General features: G+C 53.5%; 1 protein-coding gene across 4 annotated transcripts; it reads left to right on the top strand.

Moving 5' to 3' along the window:
• Positions 1-305: 305 nt before the first annotated feature.
• PTPN7 (protein tyrosine phosphatase non-receptor type 7) lies at positions 306-12292 on the top strand. 4 transcript variants are annotated; one of them, XM_029935469.1, is made up of 11 exons: positions 320-384; positions 945-1072; positions 1469-1644; positions 2164-2347; positions 2644-2728; positions 4685-4761; positions 5931-6068; positions 6413-6523; positions 7222-7379; positions 9522-9635; positions 10529-12292. In XM_029935469.1, the coding sequence occupies exons 3-11, from the start codon at positions 1523-1525 to the stop codon at positions 10620-10622; spliced, it is 1083 nt and encodes a 360-aa protein (XP_029791329.1). In that variant the 5' UTR covers positions 320-384; positions 945-1072; positions 1469-1522; the 3' UTR covers positions 10623-12292. The 4 variants fall into 4 exon arrangements, with proteins under 4 accessions (XP_029791330.1, XP_029791328.1, XP_029791329.1 ...); XM_029935470.1 differs by lacking the exon at positions 945-1072 and having other exon boundaries at positions 306-384; positions 2647-2728; XM_029935468.1 differs by lacking the exon at positions 945-1072 and having other exon boundaries at positions 306-384.
• Positions 12293-13429: the final 1137 nt, after the last annotated feature.

Genomic DNA, 13429 nt, shown 5'->3' with positions numbered 1-13429 from the left:
CCAGTAAGCAGGCAAAGGCTGAATATGACGAAGACACAGAGGAGAAACAGGACGGGGAGCAGGAGAGCTTGGGAGCTAGGGGAACCAGGGAGGTCAGAAACAGTCCGGCCCCCGTCCAGCCCCAGGGAGCAGGGTCTTTGACCCTCGGCAAAAGTGCTGGCACACTGCCAGCACTCCCCCAGAGGGGCACAGGCGAGAGCCACCCGACCCCTGGTGGTGGCTGCAGGCGCAGGAGGGCAGCGTGCAGCTGGGGTGTGCGTGGGTGGCAGCAAGGAGGGGCAGAGGGAGGAAGCTGGCTTCCTGAAGCCTCCTCAGCCCTCAAAGACCGACCAACAGACAGACAGACAGCTGGCGAGACGCAGCCTGGGGGACACAGCTGCTTCTGTAAGTACCTGAATGGGGGGAGGAGGGGCCCCTGTGGTCCTGGGGTGGTGTGAACCCTGGGGAGATGGGAGGGCATCTCCAAGGCGGGTGTGAGTGAGGTTGCATTGGGTGCTATAGTGCCTGGCTGGCAAATGGGTGCTGACCCAGCTGATATCCCCGAGGTGGGGGGTAGGGCAGGGGAGCTGCAGTGGGGTGCAAGGACAGCAGAGGACAACGAACCCCTTTCTGCTTCAGGAGAGCCTCTTTCTATCACCCCACATCTGTATGGGGCTCCACTCTGTCCCCTCACCTCCGTCCCTGTGGGCTTAGCAATTCTAACAACACCCCCGCTTCTCAGAAGCTGTGACCTGGCTCTGGAAGATAGGGACAGTCCCCCAAGAGGAGATGGCCCCACCACCTCTTTGCCCCCTCTTGTGCCCCCAGCTGTCGCCTCACCATGCGCTGTCGCTCAAGGGCTTGGTGAGGCCATTTCCTGTGACGGTTACAGAGGCGGGAGATAGGGGGATGGGCAGAGGAGGAAGGAAACACCCCCCCCCCCAACAACCTACCTCCCTGGACAGGGACCCCAGAAGCCAGAATGAACTCAGAAGCTGCCAGCGGTTAGGACAGGGTCTACATGGGTCCCCAACTGCCTCCAACGCTGTGAGAGGCCTTAAACCTCTCATGTCAGAGAAGGCCTGGCCTTGAGGTGGGTTTTGTGAGCCTTTTCTCTCACTTCTACACAGAACATAGCGTTTGTATTTCCTCCCTTGCTTTCATTCACTTGAGTCCCAGCCTAGAGCCCCTTGTACTCTTGCTTTGGGTGGCCTCTTTTCCCCTCTCTGCCTCCTTCTGGAAGCTTTCCTGCCCTCCCCCACAGTCTCTACCCCTTGTCTGCTCCCTACTCCAACCTCAGACCTCCCACCACCCTGGGTCCCCCCATAGAGATCTTGGCCTTCCCACAGTGAAAATGACATTGCTGCTCAGAGAACAGAAGACACCCCAGTAAAAACAGAGGTACCAGAAAGCAGGCCAGGACTTGGGGGCCTTCTCCTGGCCTGTCAGACAGGCCAGAGGGCAGCAGCTGAGGGGCCCTGTCTTTCAGGTGAAGCTCATGGCTGAGTGAGCCTCCCCTGGGCCCAGCCCCCCCAACCCCAGCATGGTCCAGGACCGTGGGGGGTGCTCCAGAGCACAGCTGCCGACCTGCTCCTTAGGAGCAGCCATGACCCAGCCTCCACCCACCAAAGCACCAGCCAAGAAGCATGTGCGGCTGCAGGAGAGGTGAGCTCTTTCCTGGGAGTGGAGGGCCTGTCCGGCCCTGAGACTGTGCCCCGTTCCTTCCATCTGCCCTTCCAGCTCTGACAGCTGGGTCCAGAGGGCCCTCAGCTGTTGCCTCCAATCTGGAAAGGAAACCAAACATGTTCATTTGCATGTCCTTTACATGTCTGGGGCATAAAGTTTCAGGTCAACTTTGTACCTGTTTCCCAAGTTGGGCTGAGTAGCCAGTCAGTCCCCTGCAGCAAGGTTGTCTTGGGTCTGGATGCTGGTCTGGGCTTTAGGGGCCAGGAAGGAATGGGCAGGGGACTGCCCATTGGAGAGAGCAGTTGTGTTCAAGGCTGCCCTGATCTGACTGACGAAAGAAGGGCGTGCAGCAGGGGCCTGAACCCTTGAACCTACTGGGTCTGTGGGTCAAGGGGAAGACAAGGAACAGCCCCCTGGGACGCACCCTAGAACAATCCTAACGGCCAGAGCAGCGACGTTCTGGGACACTCACCAGACCCTGGTTGTCTGTGCCTGCAGACGGGGCTCCAATGTGGCTTTGATGCTGGATGTGCGGTCCCTGGGGGCTGTGGAGCCCATTTGCTCAGTGAACACACCCCGGGAGGTCACCCTACACTTTCTGCGCACAGCTGGACACCCCCTCACCCGCTGGGCCCTGCAGCACCAACCGCCCAGCCCCAAGCAGCTAGAAGAGGAATTCTTGGTAAGAACTCAGGGTCTCCTCCAAGTCCATGTGCCCTTCTGAATCAGAGACAGCCAACTGGCACCACACTATCTTGGGTCCTGCAGGGATGCCTCCTCTTTGGGACCTCAGGAAAGATAACCCTAGGGCCAAGGGAGAAAACGTCCCCACGTCCCCTCTTCTGCCCTCCACCCCTTCCAGACCTACTGAAGCCAGGAGAGAAGAGCCAGGGCCCAGCTCTAGTAGATAAGCGGGGGAGGGGGAAAAGGGAGACTGGGAAGTATATCAGCTATTCACTCATTTCCTCCCTCTGCCAGAAGATCCCCTCAAACTTTGTCAGTCCTGAAGATCTGGATATTCCTGGCCACGCCTCCAAGGACCGATATAAGACCATCTTGCCAAGTAAGGGAGCCGTGGGATCGGGATCGAGGGACGGGATGCTGGCCCCGGGGCTGGACAGGTCCAGAAGCCTCAGCTGGGGAAGAGCTCCCTCCCACAGAGCACTCTCCTTTGGCAGAGAAATACCAATACCGTGTCCTGGCTGGCAAGGGGCAGCCAGAATCACCACGGTAAGAATGCAGCAGCCCATATTTACAGATGCTTACCATGTGCCAGGTAGTGCTGGGGGTCACAGACATTAACTCGTTTCTCAAAATGACCCCATGGAGTGGATACTGTGGTGTCATTACTCCCATTTTGCAAACGAGGCCGTGGAATCACACAAAGTTGCCTCGGGGCATCACTTGCCAGAGGTCACAGCTTCTCTCTCCTCTCCCTCCCCTGTGGGAAAAGCCCAGCCAGGGTCTGTAGTGGCAAAGGCGCCATCAGGATGGCTCCCAGAGAAAGGGCTTTGAGTAAGTCGGATGCGGGGAATCTGTAAGAGAGCAGTGACAAGTTTGTGGGTTCGAGTCCCAGGCCTGTACTGCAAAGGGCCAGGGGGCCAGCACCTCCTACTTTGCAGAGGCGAGCCTGAGACCCTTAGAGACTTTTTCCCTCCTCCAGAGAACCACCGCTTGGCCAACCCACCGCCAGCAACTCCCTGTCTCGAGGTCTTGGCTCACCCCTCTGGGCACCTGCGGTGACAGTCATGTGCCCACAGGGGTGGGTCAGCACTCATCGAATGAGGGGTAGGGAGCTGCCTTTGCTCTTGGTCTAAGTCTAACCAGCCTCCCCCACAGCGCCACCCACCCCCACCCTCCCACTCCGGCCAAGAGAGAGGGGAGAGTTCTCTGCCTGCAATTCTCCTGAACCAGGCCGGCCCCGGGAGAGCTAGTCTCCTTTCCTTACAAGCTAACTTCTTCTTCCCAGCTTGGATTGGATTTGGAGAAAGCCTCCCCCTTCGAGGGAGAGGTTGGCATGCGCAGTGGCAGAATGAAACTGAGTTTTGGTCCCAGTTTACCACTGTGGGATTTTAGGCAAGTCACTCATCCAAATCTTATATTCACCATCAGAAAAAACATCTGGGGCACCTGGGTGGCTCAGTCAGTTGAACATCTGACTCTTGATTTTGGTTCCGGTCATGATTCCCAGGGTTGTGGGATTGAGCCTCGTGTTGGGCTCGGCACTGAGCGCGGAATCTGCTTAAGACTCTCTCCCTCTCTCTCTCTCTCTCTCTCTCTCTCTCTCTCTTTCTCTCTCTCTCTCTCTCTCGACCCTGCCTCTTTTTCCAGCTCATGCTTTCTCTCTCTGTAAAATAATTTTAAAAAGAAAGAAAGGAGGCTGGGTGGTTCAGTCAGTTAAGTGTCTGACTTCAGCTCAGGTCATGATCTTACAATTCGTGAGTTAAAGCCTCGCATCAGGCTCTGTGCTCACAGCTCAGAGCCTGGAGCCTGCTTTGGATTCTGTGTCTCCCTCTCTCTCTCTCTGCCCCTCCCCTGATCACACTGTTTCTTTCTCTCAAAAACAATAAATGTTAAAAAAAAGAAAGAAAGGAAGGAAGGAAGGAAGGAAGGAAGGAAGGAAGGAAGGAAGGAAGGAAGGAAAACCTCTTCCTCCATCGTATATTTTTTTCCTCCCTTGCCTTACTGGCACAATCGTGCTCCGTACCCTTACTGACTTCAAGGCTAGAATATTTTGAGAACTGCCCATTAGGTCTCTGCTGCTCCATTCCCTTCCTCAACAGTCCTACCACCCAGCCAACCTTCCCCAGTTATTCCTCTGAACATGTCACTCTACTGCTCATAACCATTCTGTGGCTATTCATTGTCTGCATATAAAGTAATCTGGAAGGGAGGGGGCCTCCGGCCACTGCTACACACGAAGTACTGTGATTTGCACAGGAACTCCCCTCTTCCTGACCCTGTATGCCTTAGTTGGTCCCCTTTTGACCTCTAACCTCTGCTGATTTTTACTTCCTAGATCCCCAGAGCCGTGTCTGTCTAGGCCGGGCACAGAGCCAAGAAGACGGAGACTACATCAACGCCAACTATATCCGAGTGAGTGGCCTAGCCAGGGCTGCCATTCAGGGAAAAGGGGCAGAGGTGGGGGGTGCTCTATGTTTAAAGGCATCCCAGGAGAATATTGTCCAGCTGTGGGTTCCTGCTCCAAATCACTACTGCCATGGCCCCACCAAGCTGGGACAGATACTGAAGAGGCCCCAAAGGCACCAACCAAGAAAACAGAACAGATGTTGGGCTGAAAATAAGAAACCGCCAAGTATCCTTGACGCATGTTATCACGTCATCCCTGCCAACCCTCTACACATGGAGGAAGTTGCCTTGTTGAACCCACTCCCCCGTAGCCCCAGGGCTCCTCGCTTTTAGGTCTGCATGGAAGGTGCTAGCACAAATAGGAGCTCTCGGCTTCCTCCCTTTTCTCTCTCTCTCTAGCCTTAACTGCCTCCCAAAACAGCCCCTCCTTTGTGGAAATGGTTTAACATCAAACTATAGGAACCAGGGAGGAGATTCCCACCTCTACTGGCCTAAAGTAGATGTAGAAGTAGCGCCCTCTAGTGGCTCAAAGTGGCTAGGACAGAGGTCCAGGGGCCAAGAGATTGACAGCTGTTAGCCAGGGACTCGGCAAACCTCCCATTTGTGAGCAGAAACTTAGTGACCTGGATTTCATTATCTTGAGGGGGTGAGATTCTGAAGGAGAGAGAAAAGGGTTAGCAAGAGTGTGCCACGTCTTGCTACTAAATATATAAAAGTAATTGTAAAAGTGAAACATTCACTCAACCAATGTTGGACACCGTTTTCTTATTTTGTGCTAGTAGAAAGCAATAGGGAGGAAGCAAACAGACATCTACAAAGGACCGGAAAGTGCTAGACCCTCAATATGATTTGTTGAATGCAATCTCTACCACATTCCTGCAGGATAGCTGTTATTTCCCAATTTACAGATGAGAAAGCAGAGGCTTACAGAAGCGAGGTATCCTGCTTATGGTGGCATAGCTAGGAAGCAGCAGAACACGGATTTGAACCCACGTGTTCCTCCCTCCAGAACCTGTGTCCTTTCCACAACGCAGCTTCCAGCGTGTGCACATGTATGTCTGTGTGTGCATGTTCAGTGGCTTCAACCTGACCCCAGGACCTCCAGAGTCCAGGATTTCCCTGGGGTTCTCCTCTCACTGCTCCCCACCCTTCCTTTTGTGCATCCACCTCCCCAGGGCTATGACGGGCAGGAGAAGGTCTACATTGCGACCCAGGGCCCCATGCCCAACACCGTATTGGACTTCTGGGAGATGGTGTGGCAGGAAGAAGTGTCACTCATTGTCATGCTTACTCAGCTCCGAGAGGGCAAGGAGGTAGGAGATGGAGTCATAGTCCTTAGGGAGCCCAGAAAGGGCTTCCTCTGACCCCACAACACATGCCCTTACTCGGGGCAGCTTGGGAGTAGGGGCTCCCCTGGAATCTGACAATATCTATAGCCAAGCCCAGCTTGAACATCTCAGAGAAGTTCCTGAGCTATACCCCATTGAGGCTAGCCACAGGCAGAATGGGGGATTGGGCAAGCTGACTCAGGCAGCGCAGAGTCCCTCTGACGGGAGGGGGACATGGGGAGGGGACCCCACTCCCCTCTCTGCTGTCCTGGCCCCTGCTCCACCTGATAGACACCTCCTCCTTCTGACTCCAGCTCCCTCCCTCCTAGAAATGTGTCCACTACTGGCCCACAGAAAAGGAAACCTACGGACCCTTCCGGATCCACATCCAAGACACAAAAGAGTGTCCAGAATACACTGTGCGGCAGCTCACCATCCAGGTACAGGGAGGCCTGGCCGTCTCTAGCATAGCTGAAAGTCAGGCCTGACCTTTACTGGGATCCAAGGGTTTGTTCATCCTTGAACGCACTTCTACAAGAAGAGCTTGAGGCAAGAAGAAAGAGACATGGGTACTGCCCTGGTCTCATCGGGCAGAGCCACAAGCCAAGTGGACACCACCAGGAAGGTCCATCCGTCCATCAGTAGCCCAAGAGAGGAGAGGTGGGGTCCCGGAGTCATGCTGACCCCAGGAAGTCCAGAGAGATGTATAATCACACATGTGAAGTGCTTTAAAATGCCTCCTATTATCATATAGCATCTTACACTTTTCAAAGCATTTCTCTCCTAACTCCTTACCCTCCAAGCATCCTGAGAAGGAAACCTGAGAAGGAAACCATATCACTGTCTCCGTTTTCTAAGTAAATGAGGTTAAGGGACTTGCCCAAAGTCACGCTCGTTAGAAGCAGAGCCAGGATTTGAACTGGGGTCTTCCCTCTCTCCCTGGACAGCATTCCCTCCAGCGTTTCATAGGAGGGAATGGTGGAGTATAATGAGCCGGAGAAGGGCTGACCTCGCCTGCTCAGGGCCCGTGGCTGTCCCAGGGAAGAATTCTAGCCCTCACCTTCCTCTGGTACCAGAGAAGAAGGCTGCCAGTGCCCCCTACCCTGACCTTGGTTCTCATGCCTTGTTCCTATGCCAGCACCAGGAGGAGTGCCGGGTAGTGAAGCACATCCTCTTCTCGGCCTGGCCTGACCACCAGACCCCAGAATCAGCTGGGCCCCTGCTGCGCTTGGTGGCTGAGGTGGAGGAAAGCCCAGAGACAGCTGCCAACACCGGACCCATCGTGGTCCACTGCAGGTATGTGGCGTCACCCTCCGCAGCAGCCTATGAACAGGTGCCCCTTCCCCAGCCATTGGGTCTCTCCTTGGAAAGGGTCTAAGAAGGACAGCACTGGGCAGGCCTAATTCTTACTTGGATGGGAATCTCCAGGTCATTCAGCAAGTGCTCTGTTCTTATTCTCTCCTTGATGCAGAACCTGGCCATCTGGGCTGGATATTCAGGTACAAGCCCGAGAGGGGACAGAATATCAGAAAGCTTCCCAGTCTCCTGAGGAGGGAAATAAACCTGGGGAAATGAAGGAAATTAGAAACTTATTTATTTTTTAATTTAAAAAAATTTTAATGTTTAATTTTTGAGAGAGAGGGAGAGACAGAGTGTGAGCAAGGGAGGGGCAGAGAGCAGAAGACACAGAATCTGAAGCAGGCTCCAGGCTCTGAGCTGTCAGCATAGAGCCTGACACGAGGCTCAAACTCACAAACTGTAAGATCATGACCTGAGCTGAAGTCAGACACAACCAACTGAGCCACCCAGGTGCTCGAGAAACTCATCTATTCAACAACTATTTATTGAAAACCAGTTACTGTCAGGCACAGTGTTAGATGCTAAGGAGACAGCTTGGATTCTGCCCTGATCGGTTTATAGTCTGGCAGGAAAGACAAGACCAAATGATGAAGCACAGCACAGTGGGAGGTGTGTGGGAGCCCAGAAACAGAACCAAGTCGCCCATCCCAGACTTTGGACAGAGAAGGCTTTCCAGGAGGAAGGACATCTAAACTAAGCTAAAATCTGAAAGGCAAATTCATCAAGAGTGGAAAAAGGAAGCGTTCCAGGCAGATGAATAGCATATGCAAAGGCTCCGAGATGAAGTTTCTTTTGAGAGAGAGAGAGAGAGAGAGAGCACACACAGGGGAGAGGAGCAGAGGGAGAGCAGCTTCACGCTCAGCAAGGGGCCCATTGTGAGGTTCGATCCCATGCGCCTGGATCATAACCAGAGCTGAAATCAAGAGTCTGATGCTCAACCGACTAAGACACCAAGGAACACCCTGAGATGAGGTTTTTAAATAAACAGATTGCTGGGAGCAGATTAGAAGATGGAGGCTCGGAGGTCATGTGGGGGAGAAGAGAAATCTGGAAGGCCAGATCACAAGGGGCCTCATAGGACTGGCTAAGAAACTTGGACTTGCCATTTAAAAGGAATGCTTAGAAACATTAAAAAATATATATTTTTAATAATGGGGCGCCTGTGTGGCTCAGTTGGTTGGGTATTCATCTTTGGCTCAAGTCATGATTGCACGGTTCGTGGGTTCCAACCCCGCCTCGGGTTCTGCGCTGACAGCTCAGAGTCTAGAGTCTGCTTCGAATTCTGTGTCTCCCTCTCTCTCTGCCCCTTTCCCACTCATGCTCTGTCTCTCTCTCTCTCTCTCTTAAAAATAAATGAACATTTTTTTAAAAATTAAAGGAATGCTTTGGCTACAGAGTAAAAGTAAGAATTGGATTGGAGGTGGGGGGGGTGACACGAGAGACAAGCTTACAATAAGGTAACCATCTGGGAGTGCATCCCCTGAATAGAACATACTGGCACAAATATAGACAGAGGGGGTCCATGAGCCTCTTCCCCACAGGGGACACCTGACATGGTACCTGGGATGTCATGAATGGCTTCTATCAGGGCTTCAGATAAGAAGCCTTCCCAAAGAGGGGGAGTCCTGAAAAGGTTTTGAAATAAAGGGCAAGACACAGCAGAGTGGAGGGGACAGCTGTGGGAGGGACCCAAGGTGGGAAGGGGGCTAAGTGTTGGCAGCTGTGGAGATGGTGTCCTGGTCAGATAAGGAGGCCTCGAGGGCTCAGTAAGCCCAGCGGGAGCACGGACTGTGGGAAATCACTGCCTGTTGCTAAGCAGAAGAGAGCTCATCATGATGTCCACCAGGGCTGGAGGGTGACCTGGGATAGGTCTATGGTGAGGCTAAAAGGAACGTAAACTGCTCCAGTGCCAACTCTAACCTGTGAAAGTATTGCTACCTTCCTCCGTCCTCATGATCCCACCCCCAAAATAGAGTGCCCTATGTTCCTGCAGCTTGCTCTGTAGTTTGAGGCCTGGCCCTCCTAGTCACCAGGCCCCTGTGTTCTCTGTGACCTCCCTCTACCCCTGGCTGTACCCAGTGCAGGGATTGGCCGGACTGGCTGCTTCATTGCCACCCGAATTGGCTGTCAACAGCTGAAGGCCCGAGGGGAAGTGGACATTCTGGGTATCGTGTGTCAACTGCGGCTGGACAGGTGGGTCTATGGATGTAAACAGGACCGATGACATTAAGGAGTGGCCTCAGGGTTTCCTGGGCACCAGCGCACTTAGAGACACATCGCCATCAGGCACTTCCTTCCAGAAAGGAAAGGGCCCATTGCTTCAAAAGTGGTTTCTGGTGCAACTAATATCCAGGAAAGAATCTCTAAAATTTTAGCTTGGGGGCCTAGAATTAAATATGCCACTCTATGGAGATCTGAGCCTTAGATCTTTTTCGGTTTTGTTTTTGTTTTTCCAAATCCTCTGCTCAGGGAAAGGCGGGGGATTAGAGTATGGTTGGTTCTAGATACTAGGCAGGCACAGATAATGCACGGAAGCCCTCCGGATCTGGAGACAGGGAACCGAGGTGCAAATTCTGACTTGCTCTCACTGAGCCACTATATTTCTTCAGGCCCCCATTTCTTTATCTAGAGAGAAATGATGGCTCCTTCCCCAGAGAGCTGATTTAAGGAATGAGTTAATGCATTGTGAACATGTTTTTCGAACAGGAGAACCTACTGTATAAATTTATAGAATTATTATTTTTACTTTTTAGACAGGGAGGAGGAAACCTGGAGGCTCAGGAATATTCCTGGCCTGGCCTGAGGAATCCGGGGCCTGGTGCTGCCCCAGGAGCTGATAGGCCAGAAAGGAACAAGTTCCACTGTGGGCTATCTCCTCCTCGGCACAGCCAGCAATGGGCCCCTGCCCTGAGTAAGGGGCAGAGGGGCTTTCCTCTTGGGGAAGGTCTGAGGGGCAGCAAAAAGGAGTAGAAAGCCCAAAGGATGAACATGTTGGACAGGTTCTTTGGGAGACTCTCCCTACAGAACTATGGAGATGCTTGACTTGCCCCTCCTTTGCTCATGGCCGCTGCGTATTCTCCTTGCAGGGGCGGAATGATCCAGACCACGGAGCAGTACCAGTTCCTGCACCACACCCTGGCTCTGTATGCAGCCCAGCTGCCAGAGGAGCCCTGCCCCTGACCCCTGGCACCCTCCACCAGCCCAGGTGCCACATTCTCCCATGCCTAGGCAGATGTTTCTGGGCCTTTGATCTGAGGGACCCCTGGGGCACGGGGAAGGAGTGCCTCCTCAGCGGGTGCGTGAAGTCACAGGAAGTTGCCTCAGCAAGAACTGGGACCAGACTCCGGGTCTTTGCCTCTGGCCACTCTTCTGCTTCGTCTAGTAGCCCTGAGTGGACACTTGGGGGGACCTCCCGTGTCTCTCTGAACTTCAAGCTAGGAACTGGCATTTATGAGAGAGCTGAGAAAGGATCAGTGTCCCCGTCTTGTCTAAAGTGCTCTGTGAGCTTCATCTCTCCGTCTATGACATGGACATTAAGTGCTTTGCTGCCATAGGGAAAAGTAATCAGAGAAGCTCCTAGAAGCCACTCCAGCTATATCCCCTTCCTGAGGCTGGCAAGAGAGTGACCCCAAGATCATCTTCCACCTGGGCCCTTCCCAAGAACCAGCCAGATGCAGGAGCTGGGAAAAGTCTCGTCCTGACCATGGCCAAGTTCTCAGCATCCCAGCAGTGACTTTCTGCTTCTTTGCCCCATATCTGTGAGGGCTGGATATCTGCCAAAGAGAACAAGGACCTAGACTAGACTTGTGCCCACACCCATGTCCTGGGATCAGGCTACATAGGTGACCAAGCCAGGCATTTGAAACCTTTGGAGGAGGGAAAGTATGGTGACCCCTCAGAGGCCCAGCGGGCTGCTCCTGCTTCTGTAGTTGCCAGCCACTCACCCCAGCTACTCCCTAGGGAGGTCCAGCAACTTCTGTCTTCCTTTCATGACCTCAGAAGATACCCTGTGTACCAAGAGGTACAAAAGAATGGTGACAAAGAAACAAGAGCTTGGCCTGATCTTAGAAAACCAGCCCCCTGTCCCCCGCCACCCACCCTCTGCATTTGCCGAGTACAGCTGGAGAGCCTGGCTGTCTCCATGAACCATCTGGGTGAAGCAGCTCACGCAGACCTGGGGCCTCAGACTGGGACCACAGAGCTGGGACCTCAGAGTCTCTCCCAGAGAACTGACTCCTTTCATCATCTTGGGACCCATACAATTTCCAGGGCACCCAAGATCTATCTCAGGGCTCACCTACACTCCCCAGGAAGGCATCCAGAGCCTTTGTCCTTGAATCCAAAATGGGCTGCCTATGGGGATAAAGAAAGGCACCATCTCTCCAGGGACCCAGCCCCTGGGGTCTGCCTTGGCTGAGGCTAGCTCTCTGGAGAACTCCCCAACGAGCAGGACCCTGGAGAGCGGCTGGACCCCTTTATTCATGACATCTCTTCTGAAGCACATGCAAGGTTGAAACTGAGGCTAATTTTCTTAACAATTCTGCTTGGTCTCACACTGGAATTCCTCCTTCCTTACTGTCCAGGGAATGGGCTCACCTGCACCCACACTTCTGCTAAGCCCTTTGGGAGGCACTCACAGCCTGTGCCCATGAAGGAGGGCACAGAGTTCTCAAGTGCCTGATCCCACCCTGAGCACAGACCCAACCGGGAGGGAAGCAACTGGGTGGCCCTAGACCCACAGGCTCCCCACCCTGGCAGTGTGGCCTCAACCCCATTCTAGAACTTAGGGAATACAAGTTCTGGAAGAGGAATCAAGTGGTAGAATAAAGACTTTTTGGATGACTGATTCACTCCTTCTTCTTTCCATCTTTTTCTCAGACCTCTGGAACCTCTTTACAGCAATAGAGTAAGACTCCATAGGTCAGGAGTAGGCTGCAGATACTTATCCCAGGATATGCACTTTTCTAGCAAAGTCTTGAGACCATCAAACAAGGTGACACTGTACCAGTTTAGGAAACGGGGCAGAGGTGCACCTTAGGAGCCGGAAGCTAGAAAGATAATACTCTGTGATCCCTCCACTTCAGCAAGTATTTGATCATTTGGTCATCTTGGGTAGGTTTGACAGATATGGTTTCTGTTGACAGTTTCTGCACCTTTAACTAGAACAAGAGACTACATGGGAGTGTGTTTGAAAACCCAAGACTAAGGAGTATTCATCCTAGGTTGGAGGCTGCCCTGAAGCCTGGAAGACTGGGGAACAGCCAGCCCCAAGGTGGAGCAGCCCTGGGGCCAGGGAGGCATGCCCGCCTGCCCTACACCTCCCACCATCAGTCCTCCTTCCAAAGAAAACTTCGGCTTTTACTAAAACAGGCCAACTTTTTCATCCACTGCAGATCTTCCTCACTGGCCCCACCAACCCACCCAGGCAGGATTTTATCTATGAATTATGGTGATACTCGTGAAAATCATCATCAGCCTCAAACAGTTGTTTCACTTTGGGCCGGAGGCTTCCTAAACATGCAGTTCAGGCAAAGTGTGGTTAACAAAACAAGATGGAGTAGTAAAACACCAAAACACGGTTGTTGGCTGTTACTCTCCGCTGGTTAGGTTTTCAGGGGATAAGACTCGGTCCCCAGAGGTGTTCAGAGGCGAGGAAGGATTCAAGGAACAAAAAGCCTCCATTTCTCTCCCTTTCATAGAGAGCTCATCTCCGGGTCCTGGAAAGTGGGCGAAGCATCCTTCTCCACCCTGCTTAACCGGGACCCCACGCACCTCGGGCCCATCGCCCTTTAAGAAGGAAAGGGGTGCCAGCCAGGGCGCCGCAGTCCAGGAAGGGGGAGAAATAAAATTGGCTCTTCCCCAGTGCCCTCGGACGCCAGCAGGCGCAGGCCGTACCCCGGAGGCTCGCGGGCTCCCCACGCACTCCACCCGCCGGCCCAGCTAGCGGCGAGGGAGGGGCGCGCGCTCGGGTGCGAGCCGGACACGGC

This window comes from Suricata suricatta, chromosome 3 (genome assembly GCF_006229205.1).
Source record: "Suricata suricatta isolate VVHF042 chromosome 3, meerkat_22Aug2017_6uvM2_HiC, whole genome shotgun sequence".
Lineage (NCBI taxonomy): Eukaryota > Metazoa > Chordata > Mammalia > Carnivora > Herpestidae > Suricata > Suricata suricatta.
The sequence above is the reverse complement of the archived record's forward strand: the minus strand, read 5'-3'. Positions and strand labels throughout refer to the sequence as shown.

What these genes read in the sequence shown, in the direction of transcription:
- PTPN7 (XM_029935468.1), top strand. Translation starts at nt 1,523, where the DNA reads ATGGTCCAGGACCGTGGGGGGTGCTCCAGAGCACAGCTGCCGACCTGC. An exon ending in CCCATCGTGGTCCACTGCAG is followed by an intron (nt 7,380 to 9,521) that starts GTATGTGGCGTC and finishes GGCTGTACCCAG; the next exon opens with TGCAGGGATTGGCCGGACTG. An exon ending in TGTCAACTGCGGCTGGACAG is followed by an intron (nt 9,636 to 10,528) that starts GTGGGTCTATGG and finishes TTCTCCTTGCAG; the next exon opens with GGGCGGAATGATCCAGACCA.